This window comes from Dryobates pubescens, chromosome 9 (genome assembly GCF_014839835.1).
Source record: "Dryobates pubescens isolate bDryPub1 chromosome 9, bDryPub1.pri, whole genome shotgun sequence".
Taxonomy (NCBI): domain Eukaryota; kingdom Metazoa; phylum Chordata; class Aves; order Piciformes; family Picidae; genus Dryobates; species Dryobates pubescens.
This window is the reverse complement of record NC_071620.1, coordinates 22,115,101-22,127,262: the sequence shown is the minus strand read 5'-3', so window position 1 is coordinate 22,127,262 and position 12,162 is coordinate 22,115,101. Positions and strand designations below refer to the sequence as shown.

Here is a 12,162-nt window from a genome sequence, read left to right as displayed (position 1 = left end):
ATGTGAGATATTCTGCATCAACCACTGCTTCCTAACTTGTTCTTCAGCTTCGACGGAGGCAACTTCTTTTAAAAAATCCTGTATCTCTCAACTATGTTTATTTCTATTCTCTATTTCCATTCCTACTGTTTATGGTGAATTATTATTACAGCAAAATTAAAATTTGCTTAGTACAGATTTTGGGATTCTTAGTCTATAGTCCTTTGATTCCTTTAACACACGTTTTTAAGAACAGGTTTACATTTGTATTATTCAGTTCCCTAATAACAAGGGAATTTTAATCTGGAGGTTACACTGCAGTGAGTACTTCAAGTATTTAATCCTTGAGAAGTTCTTTACCATGATAGTGGTGAAGCCCTGGAATGGGTTGTCCAGGGAGGTGGTTGAGGACCCCGTCCCTGGAGGTGTTTAAGACCAGGCTGGATGAGGCTCTGGCCAGTCTGATCTAGTGTGGGGTGTCCCTGCCCATGGCAGGGGGGTTGGAACTGGGTGATCCTTGTGGTCCTTTCCAACCCTGACTGATACTATGATACTCTTACAATTCTTGACTGGATGTTATCTTGTACTGGAAACCACCTATTGTTCATTTTGTTCTCTAGTGTTCTCCTTGTAGGAGGCTTACGATACAGAAACTTTTCCAAGGCCTACTATGGTGAATGAGAAAAAAAAAGTATTAAACACAAATATTTTTTTCCTAGCCTTTCATTTTTTTAATATGTAACTTCAGTTTTTTAGAATATGTTGTACTAGTCTCCTGTGCTTTCTGAATCAAGTCAAGAAATGCCAAGGTCTGGGCTCTGCTTCTTGATATAACAATTTATAACAGTGCCAGCAAATCTTATCTTCTTGTGCTCTAGTGTGATCTGTGTTTGCTCTGTACTAGGTAAATAGTAACCTTCCATTTTGGCTGCAGGCTTTCTGGCCTCCTCAGCTTGTGGTTTACATGGTCTTGATCCTTAGGCCTGGGATTTCAGTGAATTAGGTTTATGTGTTGCTTGTTAACAACAGAACTTGTTTAGCTGATTTGACTGCAAACTTTAGTTTAACGTTTAGGATCATTTTCCTTTTGAAAGTGGAATGAGTAATCTCACAGAAGTTAAATGCATTAGTTCTTTCAGGAAAAATTATCTGGAAAGGTTTCTTTGGTGCTTCTGTGTTACAAACAGAGAGAAAACCACCACAATTTTTTTTTTCCCATGTTGTGCTAGGAGTCAGATTGTGTAAAAGGCACTTAAAACACAGTGGCACAATCTGTGTACTTTTATTAGGCATTACTGCAAATAATGGGGTCACAAATTAGAATTTACAACTGATTACAAATTCTCTGATGGGAAATGTCATGATCTCTGTCATAACAATAATGCTGAATTGTTCTTAAATGCACTTTTGTGATTGGTAACACCAATTAAATAAAAAAGATACTGCAGTATTTTCTAATTCTCAGTAAGCTTGTGATCTGTTTAAAACAAGCTGAAAAAAGCCATATGGTTGTTTGCTAGTGGCTAAGAGAGTAATTGTATATTATGTTTGACTGAGACAGAGAATATTTTGCTACACATAAGTCTTCCTCTGTGAGAATATCTTGAAATAGATTGATCAGTTCTAAGTTGTTGTCCAGACCATACTTCCAACTTTCACTTTTATTACATATTCAGTCAAAGCAGTTTGAATAAAAGTCTCATGAGGTTTGAAAAGGCTTTCCGCCCCTTTTATTAATGTCCTGACTGTTTTATTTTTTTCCCTGTCTTTCTGAATCACTGCTTTGATATTCTGTGTGAAAGTGTAATTCTAAAATAAAGAAGTAATTCTGATACTTCAGGTAGGAAACACACTCTGTGGGAAAACTTTTCTTATTTGTTTGGTATTCAAAGATTGCAACTAAATACATTTTACTTCTTAAGTAGGAAAAGGAAAACATACATTTTTACTGCTGACTGCCAAAGTGAAATGGAAAGGAGATGCAGAAGATCTGAAGCATGTCAGTTTTTCTTGTTTCTTAAGATTTATTATACAGTTTTTACTTTATTTGTCTCCATGTATTCTTTGTCCTAGGCTAATTTCACTTTTGATTTTGTGGAAAACTTGAAGACATATTCTGAGACATGGCTTAGGATGTCTGAGGTTTTTAAAACTAGTGGAAGTGTCCTCACAGTCTCACGATTGCAGGTAGGTGAACTGTGGAAGGGCTTTCTATTTTCCCATTGTTTGCTATCTATTCTGGACAGAATTTCCATGCATTTAAAACTGCCCATCTATCTGACTTCAGGTTTAAAAAGAGCTGAAAAGGAGGCAGATTAGCTTTAGGTTATGAGCCTACAGTGTGATACTGAGAAACTTCTGAGGTGAAAACTACTCAAAAGCAGTTACCCCACAATGTCCACAATTACCAGGCAATAGACAAAAGAAGTAGATACACCTACAAGCTTTATACATTTATTGGAAATGAATGTAAGACTGTAAGAAACACAATATTTTCTAGAACTTGTTTGTTTATCACTTGCTTTTTGCAACATGTGGAACAGATAAAAGATACTGATGTGGAAATAATGGCTTAAAAACCCACCATTGTTACTGACATTTCTCCCATTCTACATGTTTGTGTTCTTTGTTCCCCCCCCCCAAAAAAAAAAAAATTGCCATGTTTGATTTGCATGATTGTTACACTTTGGGAAAATAAGCATAATCCTGTCATAGCCCACATGTATCAACTGACCTGTTACTTAAGTTCAATTAAGGAATAATGGTAGTAACCTGTTACTTAAGTTCAGTTAAGGAATGATAGTAATAATCATGTATTACAGATCCCAATATGCCCTTGTAGAGCTAATAATGCTCCCCCCAACCCCATCATCCCCTTAAAATTTGGCAAATGAGGTAAAGTTAAAATAATATAAAAGGAATTTCCAATTTTAAAATATATTTATATGATTGCTACTAGTAGTAATTGCACTAGTGCTGATAGTATAATGGCTCAAAGGTCTTGCAGGAAAATAAAATGGGTTTCTGTTACAGCACACATGTAAGGACATTAGAGTGGACTCACAGTTGAAACATTTTGGTTTACAGTAATGGGCAGTATATCTTCTGCTGTTTATTTGAAATATGTGGAGTTAACATGTTAAGAGGGGAAGGCTGAAGACAGCAAGATGCTAACTGGCTTTTCCAGTGTTGTGCAGGAAATCTTGATAATAGAATTGAGCATGAATGCATATCTGTATCTTACATTTCTTTAGAGAAGATACACATGATGTAACATCTAACACTTTTTGTTTTAGGAAACACTGCAAAGTAATTTCATAAAACACTTTGTAGAAAGCAATTTGGATATTGACATGGAAGAACTCATAGCAAAAATGCAAGTATATGGTATGTATATATGGTATATGGTTAGCAGTTTAACCATTCACAATCTATTTCCCTGTTTTCTACAGTCACCTATTCTTTGTGATTATGTATTTTGTCTTCTGACTAAAGCAGATATTCCCTTGATTTATTACATGTACATTTGCATTAAGCTGACTTATAATTATGTTCAAATAGAAGGTGCTTGTGTCACCCCTCTGCTGCTCTCACTCAATGAAATAGTTTTGTGTGGTTGTAGAAAAGGAGGAAACAGCTCTAACAACACTGAGAATTCTGCCACCTGATAACTGGAAACTTTCTCCTAATTCCTAACCTAAATTCATTCGCTGCTGGTTGATTCCTTTTTTCTTTTCTTTTTTTTTTTTTTTTTTAATATATCCATAATTGCATAATTACTAATGGGAAAAAATACAAGAAGTTCTATAGGTCTTAATTCTAAAACTTCCCTATGGATTCTATCTGTTCATATATATGTACAATAAGTCTTCAATACAGTATTTCACGCACATTGTGAAAGACAACATATGGTTCTCAGGAATATTTAAATATGCCATAGTCCAAGAAGCATCAAGCTAGTTGGTATTTCTTAAGCAAAAATATTCAGTAGTTTAATGCATAAGAGACTTTTAAATTAAACTCTGGATTTACAATTATTGTCTTTCAAAGATCAGCTGGTGTAAGATCGGAGACTTGATAGGGTGCTTGGTTGCATGGTTTAGTTGAGTGGGTGGTGTTGGATGATGGATTGGACACGATGATCTTGAAGGTCTCTTCCAACCTGGTCTGGTCTGGTCTGGTCTATTCTGTCTCTGGGGAATTTGTATGTGTACGTGTGTTTATATAGATAAGGCTATATATAATTGCAAAAATAAATATAAAAACATATATGAAAGCTTAATTCTACTACTTGGGCTTAATATTAGGAATATCCTCTTCTCTCTAATGCCACAAAACAAGTATCAGTGTACATATTTCCTTTGTTGTATTCCTTAAGGAGAGCAATAAATAAGAAATATGGCATCTACATTTGGTGCCGTTTTCTTTCAGCCCATGAATTTGACCTGTCATCGCTTGCCCGTCTTATGAGTTTTAAATTGTCAGTTCCTGTACTTTTTCTCCTTGTGATCTGTATCCTTTTCCACTGCTTCATCATGTCCCTTCTCCAAAATACTCCATACATTTTTCCACTTATCTGCGTTTGTATTGTAATATTTCATGTTGACACTGAATAACATCTATATTCCAGGGTTTGCTTATGACAGGGTTTGTCACCACTGTTATCAAATGAGGTCATCAACTATCCTTTATAAAGCCTATGTCTGCAAGTGAGTCTTAAAAATTTAAGATAATAAACTTGTATTAGGTGTTTTATAACATTGTTTATTACCTAAGAAATTCAGACATTTCCATTAAATCCAGACAAATTAAGATTGTTTTCAGATGATATCCTGGCTGCTCTCTCAGACATAAGGATATAACACTCTACATTCATTACTAGTGGATGAAGATCTAAATTCTGGTTTTGGAAACAAGGCTTTGGTTGAGGTACACATTCATGTTGAATCCACAGATAAGGGAAAATTCAAAATGGAGGGTTTGTAGGCTTTATGTCAGCTGCTCTTTAAATATAGGGCTCAAGCCAAAATGCTTATGCACTGTATAACAAGGTGCTTGAGATATTAGCGGTGTCAAGGAGAGAACTGTCCAATACATTACTAGATGAAAGAGATGGATTTCCACTGTGGTGTTCAAAGTACAGTAACTCACTCACATTTGTCAAAGTATTTATGGAAAGATAATGAAACCTTTCAAGTCCTGCAGATTCAAGGACATGTTCTCTTTCTAGAACTTCACCCTTGTGGCTCTGAAATCGAAGGAAACATAGCTGAGGACTTGCAAAAGCCACTGAAACATGGGCTGTGCTTCCACAAGTTCACACTGAAATTCCTGTTTTAAAAATGTCTTTTTTGTAAATTTTAAATTTTCCCCCAGTGCAAAGGGTGGTTACTTTTATAAGATGTGCAAGTGGGAACATACCTTCCTGTTGTGCTTGTGAAAACTAAGGAAATCCAATTTGTTTTCTCATCTTAGAAACTACAATGAACAAGATGTTTAACAGCTCAGCAAGTAAACAGATTGACCTGATGTCACAGCTGGTAGTAAATATCTCTTCCTGTGTCCTACTGGACCGTTTCCAGCCTTTTGACTCTCTTGAGAAACTGGATGAGAAGGCTCGTGAACTCATGCAGCAAAATAATTTTTTGGCTAGTAAGTATCTTATTTAAACTGCGTACTGATGGAAAATATCAGAATTTATAGTTATTGTCTGTGTAGGTAGGTTAAGGTTACACAGTTTTGAAGTATATATTAAAAAGGCAAAATAAAGCACATTTAGCTTAGAGTTATTCCTTAAAACTTGAATGCTCTTATATATGCTATAAAGACTAATTATGTTATTGCTTTAACTATGAAACTGCTAAATGAACTCTTGAAGTCTTTGTTATTTCTAACAAAATATTGAAAAAAATTGTCATAAATATTAAAGTAGACTAGAAAGAGCTGAAAAATATATAGAAATGAGGAAAGTTATTACAACAAGATAATCTAGTTTGCACCCTTCTGAATTTTGATTTTTATATTTTTGGCTTTGCAAATAATGATAATGAAAAAAAGACAGAAAGAGGTTTTTAGGTAAGTTTTATTCTCAAACCAACACCTCAGTGAAATTAACTTGTTCATTCAGAGTAAATAAATTCTTAAGTAACAGATATGTTTATTTTCTTCCCTGCGATTATACTCCCTTATTTTCCTTATTGCTGAGAATCAATTGCACAAAAGAGTTTAAAAGTCAAGAATGTTTTTCTTACTACACACAGTTTCTCTTCTTGCATAAAATGCTTTAATTTGCATGTAGCCTTAAAAAAACCCAAACAAACCCACCATTCGAATATATATAAAATATAGAATAGAATAGAATAGAATAAACCAGGTTGGAAGAGACCCTCAAGATCATCGTGTCCAACCTATCATCCAAAACCACCTAATCAACTAAACCATGCAACCAAGTACCCTATCAAGTCTCCTCCTCAACACCTCCAGTGATGGTGACTCCACCACCTCCTCAGGCAGCCCATTCCAATGGGCAATCACTCTCTCTGTGTAGAACTTCCTCCTAACCTCCAGCCACACTTTTTATCCCCTGATTTGTTTTTCATTGTACTGCTGTTCGTGCCCAACAGAAGACATGTCAAAGCAGTCCTAGAGAGTGAATCTACTCAATCTGGACTCCTATGCTGGTTTCATAACCTGCACAGTATCTCCATTTGCAGAATGTGAACAAGACTAGTCTCCACCAATATAAAAACAAATGGCCATACCATGAAAATTTCTCAGGAGTACTTCATAGTGAGTGAAATAATTCAGTTTTCTGAGGGCCAAGATGTACCTGTTTCTCCCCCTCAAGTGGTGAATTTCATTCATTCTATTCCACTTACATAGGGAGAGGTCATATGCTAACTGTAAATGAAGACATTTCTTGGGATTTTTTTCAGTACTGAGGCTTTATAATCTCTTCATATAGTTAAAGAGGGTAGATGGTATTTGGAGTGACCTAAAGTGTCCAACATGTCACTATTACATGCTTGGATATAGACATACATCAATTTTCATAGTAAGAAAAATTGGATCTTTCCTTCCTTGTTTTGTTTGTATTTTTCAAAGTCTTCTTAATCTCATGAAATATCTTAGGAGATTAAATGTTTACATAAATGGGGAAAATGAGCTTTACAGCAGAATAAAGATTTCTATATTTACCTTTCAGAGAGCCAGGTAATAGTTAAGACATGCCTCCCCTGTCAACATTTTGCATTCATTAAAAAGTTCTAAAAAGTTTGGGCCATCCAGAAAAGCAACCAAACAAACAACAACCAATTTGCTGTATTTGACTTCATCTTTCCAACTATTCATTAAGCTTTCCCCTGCCTTTTTTTTCTTCTCTTTTTTTTTTTTTTTAAAATATATGTTCAATACAGATCTAGAGAATATAAACGTACAAATTCTGCTGTGCTAAACCAGAAATTCTGTGACTGACTCAGAAATTAAAAATCAGAGTAAATTTTAATGGGTTGGTGCTCATTGTCACCCACTTGTTATCCTTTAATGGGAGATGGAGGCATGATGGGATGAAATAACAAATGATTACATGTTTTGGTGTCCACCCCTGGACTATCTAGTCCTTCTGGAGGACTGTACTCTCTGGTTAAGAGATACAGTCTTAAACTCACAACAATTTTATACTCAAAAATGTAAAAAAATCAAAGCCTCTATAAAATCTACCGTTCTTTTGTTGGGGGTTAGGGTACTTTAGAGGCCTGGTCTAGCAGATGAATGTATTGTATGTGATAATTGGCCCTGACTTAGCTACATAAATAGTGTAAATCATGGAAGACTGGGTATGACGCTTCTTTTCTTTGTGTGTCAGGTATCATCTTCAATACGCCGAAGAACAAGACGCAAGATTCTAGCAGTGGCTTTCCACGACACATTTCTTATACAGTTAGAACCAATGTTCTCTATAGCATGAGAACAGATATGATTAAAAACCCAGTGTGGAAATCCCATCCCCAGAAGTTACCAGCTGATGGGTTTAAATACAACCATATCTTTATTCCTCTTCAAGACATAATTGAAAGAGCAATTATTTCAGCACAGACTGGGACAGACATTTCAGAGCCAGCAATTCAGGTGCAAGCCATGCCTTACCCTTGTCATACCAGTGATTTGTGAGTAAACTTTTCAACTACTTAATTCAATATTATTTACTTATTAGGTTAGTGCTAGAGAAGTTGGGAAGCTGCGAGGTATTGTAGAGAGTGAATATATATGTCAACATAGGATTAAAGCCATATGTACAGTATTACAGCATAGGAAATGTTATTTAAGAGCTGTGACCATAATAGTTATGCAAAATCTGCCTGGCAAATGGCATCTTATGTTTGCAGCTATGCTGCAGAGTGGTCTGATGTACAGAAACCATGTCAACATATTGCACAACTAACTTAGTTATGCTAACCCTGCCACACACTTAATCTTTATTTGTTCTGTGTGCAAGCTGTAAGTTGAAAGCTGTATGCAAGCTGATATGTGTTGAAATCATAGAACAGAATCATAGAATGTGTCAGGTTTACAGTGTAAAATTGGTGAAGCAAAAGAAAAAGTGAAGGATTGTTCTTTGTAAACTCATCAAAACATCTTGACTATTAGAATTCTAAATTAATCAGAGGTAATAAATCTGTTAAAATGGACCAAAAGTTGACTGCTTGTCCAAATATATCACTTTGCCATAGATACAAATCTGATTTTTTTTTTTTTTACTTTGAATGTAGTCCTGATGAGTGTAGTATGTTTGTCAATTACCAATATAATATTATAGTACCAATACAAATATTCAGCTTGTCACATGAAAAATAAGCAATTGTAATTCCTTCTTTACTTCACTCTCATGAGAGCACACCTATAGTACTGTGTCAAGCTCTGGAGTCCCCAAAAAAAGGACATGGAGCAGTTAAAGTGTGTCAAGTGGAGGGCCACAAAGATGATCAGAGGACTGGACCACCTCTCTTGCGAAGAAAGGCTTAAAGAGTTGGGGTTGTTCAGCCTGGAGAAGAGAAGGCTCTGAGGAGACCTTATAGCAGCCTTGCAGTAATTGAAGGGGGCCTACAGGATAGCTGGAGAAGGACTTTTTACAAAAATATGTAGTGACAGAATAAGGGGTAATGGCTTCAAACTGGAAGAAGCTATATTTAGGTTAGATTTTAGGAAGATATTCTTCACCATGAGGGTGGTGAGGCACTGGGGGAGGTTGCCCAGAGAATTTGTGGAAGTTCCAACCCTGTAAGTATTTAAAGCCGTGTTGGATGGGGCTTTGAGCAACCTGGTCTAAGCAGAAGGTGTCTCTGCCTATGGCAGGGTGTTGGAACGATGAACTTTGAAGTCCCTTGCAACTCAACGCGTCCCATGATTCCAGTTAGAACAAGAATAAGTCTTACTGTTCGTGTAATATCTTGTTTTGTGCATACTTTGAGAATAGTCCTGGTATCAACCTGTTAACATCCTCCTAAAAAAAACCACCAAGATTTTGACTTTAGAGGCTAATAGCTCTGCATATATGTTTTTGTCACAGATTCTTGAACAATATAGGCTTTTTTTTCCCACTTATGATGATGTTAACATGGATGGTTTCAGTTGCTGGCATGGTTCGCAAGCTGGTTTATGAAAGAGAAATTCATCTTGAAGAGGTAAGAGGCAGATTAGCCTTTGAAAATAAATTTTATTTATTAAAGTGTACCGAAATAAAAAACTTACTTTGAAATACTTGCATATGCTCATAATCCAGTTGGCTTTATTTCCCCCATTTTTTTTTCCTCTGGGCAGTAAATTCTAGTTTTAGTTGCCAACTCAGTTTCACAACATTATGTGAGCACCATTCCTCTTACTTTGCAAATATTATCTCTGAGACAAAAAGCAGCAAGTGAAAGATCCGTAAAATTTGAATCTAGAAACTGTTGTTTGGAAAAAGTCCCTGTGTTTAGAATGGTCTTGTTGATTCTTTATATATGTTTCTATATGTGGTCTAAAATGATAAAACTTCCTAAACCAAATAAAAGATTTACCATATACTGTATTGTTGCCAGAAAGACAATCAAAGATGACACAGAAAAAAAAGAGACAATTGTTTTCTAATACAAAAGGCTAGTCTTAACTAGTTATTAAGCATATGGAATGACAAGGGGGTTTATGATACATTTACTATACAGATAAATAATTTTTTTTGAAAAATACTCATCTTTATACTGCTGGAGTAAGCATTTGTAATTATGGAAATTATCTAATTTCTCTGAACTTTGTACGATAGGTCTTTTTTTAACGCTTTAAAATATTAAATCAACTCAAAAGTTAATTTTGGTTATCTTATAACAGTTCTTCAGAGGTACTAAGTACTAACGAGAAGTACTCGTTTCTAACAGCTTTTTTTTACAAATGATTTTTTGGAATTATGATAATCCATACTTTGCTAAATTATTATTTGCATGGCAACACACAAAAGTTTACAAACATTTCCATGCTACTGTTAGTTGAGACACAGGCTGGGAAAAATATTTTTTTGTGTGTGCCTCAGTACTTTTTAGAGTTTAAAAAGGCAGACTGGAGGATACAGTAATCTGACATCTGGTCCAGCAACCCTATACAAAAGGGAGTTGTGCCTGAGCACTAGGATTCCTTGTACACTGAATCCTGATGAAATTCATGTGGGAAAAGGTCTTGCCAAGAAACTCATTAATCTTGCTCCTCCTAATTATGCTGGTATTTTGGCAAGCAGAATTGTGCAAGGAAACTATGGAGTCTACTTATTTTACTTACCAAATGAGGCAATTGGAGGATAGTCTCACAGCTGTTTCTTTGGTCTCAGTCATTAAAATTCTGACTGGAGAAATAAAGGATTGATCAGCTCAGAAACACCTCAGATGCAGGAGAGAGCAGCAGGAGGTACGTAGCACATGAAAAAGGAAAAGAGATGAGTAATTTAAGGGAAAGATGACATCCTTTGGGGAACTGGTAAAGTCTTGGTGGCAATATGGTTTAAAAAAAAAGAGAGAGGGAGAAGCTAACACTTTGTTTCCTAACTTTCTGTTCTTTGCTGTATTGTCTTGCAGTACATGAAGACAATGGGTGTACATCCAGCCATTCATTTCTTTGCTTGGTTTCTGGAGAATGTAATTGTGCTCACCATAAGCAGCAGTACTCTAGCCATAATTTTAAAAACAAGTGGTATCTTTGCTTATAGCAATGGCTTCCTCATCTTCCTTTTTTTCTTGGATTTTGGAGTTACAGTTATTATGTTAAGCTATTTTTTGGGAGCATTTTTTACCAGTGCTGATACAGCAGCTCTGTGTGCCAGCCTTGTGTATATGATCAGTTTTTTACCCTACATAGTTTTACTGGTCTTGCAAAGCCAATTGAGTTTCACCAAACAGATTATAATGGTAAATATTTCTTTTACTCTTCTAATTTTTCTCCTCCAACCATGCTCTTGATTTCCATACTTTTGTAACTTTAGTCTATAATTTCTTTTTTCCCCTGTTTTCTGTTTGCTTTTATGTTTCTCTGGAAATAAATTACTAGATATCAAATTGAGAAAATGTCTTGAATGTAGATTTTTCAGGGAATTTTTTTAAACCTATAAAAACTACAAGGAAATCGTATTCTTCATGCTCATGAATTCTCTTATGTTTTGGCCTCAAAATATTTGTAATGTTAGTGTACTTTCAAATATACCTATGAAATGCCAAAAATCATTATTTATTTGGATGAAAACCAGTGATTGTTTTTCTTCTGAGTACAATTTGAGATTAGATCAGAAATTTTTCTAATACTTATCTAGCAATACAATCTTAGATATAAATTTCTTCAGCATCAATTCTTCTATGTCCTTTCCTGTTTTATGTATGCCTTAGGCTGTTTTATATCTTCATGCTTTCTTAACATATTATATCACTGATTAGTGCATCAAATATCACCATCACACAATGCAAACCATATTGCACAAATCATGGCTTAACTCTTTGAAAATAACATATACCAAAATTAAGCTATTGGGAAGTGACTAGAGGAAATGGATACGATCTGTGCCGGGGAGCTTTAGGCTGGTTGCTGGGAAACATTTCTTCACTGGGTTATCAAACATTGGAATAGTGTGCCCAGAGCACTGGAGGAGTCACCATCCCTGGAGGTGTTTAAATG

The 12,162-nt window shown here is 35.4% G+C and overlaps 1 protein-coding gene across 1 annotated transcript in view; it reads left to right on the top strand.

Moving 5' to 3' along the window:
- Nucleotides 1–12,162, top strand: part of ABCA13 (ATP binding cassette subfamily A member 13) — a 155,000-nt gene that overhangs the window by 57,066 nt on the left and 85,772 nt on the right. The window contains exons 22-27 of the mRNA XM_054164325.1: nucleotides 2,053–2,166; nucleotides 3,276–3,366; nucleotides 5,455–5,631; nucleotides 7,844–8,144; nucleotides 9,545–9,659; nucleotides 11,076–11,405. Of these exons, the coding sequence (XP_054020300.1) occupies nucleotides 2,053–2,166; nucleotides 3,276–3,366; nucleotides 5,455–5,631; nucleotides 7,844–8,144; nucleotides 9,545–9,659; nucleotides 11,076–11,405 (1,128 nt within the window). The remainder of the gene's footprint in view (nucleotides 1–2,052; nucleotides 2,167–3,275; nucleotides 3,367–5,454; nucleotides 5,632–7,843; nucleotides 8,145–9,544; nucleotides 9,660–11,075; nucleotides 11,406–12,162) is intronic.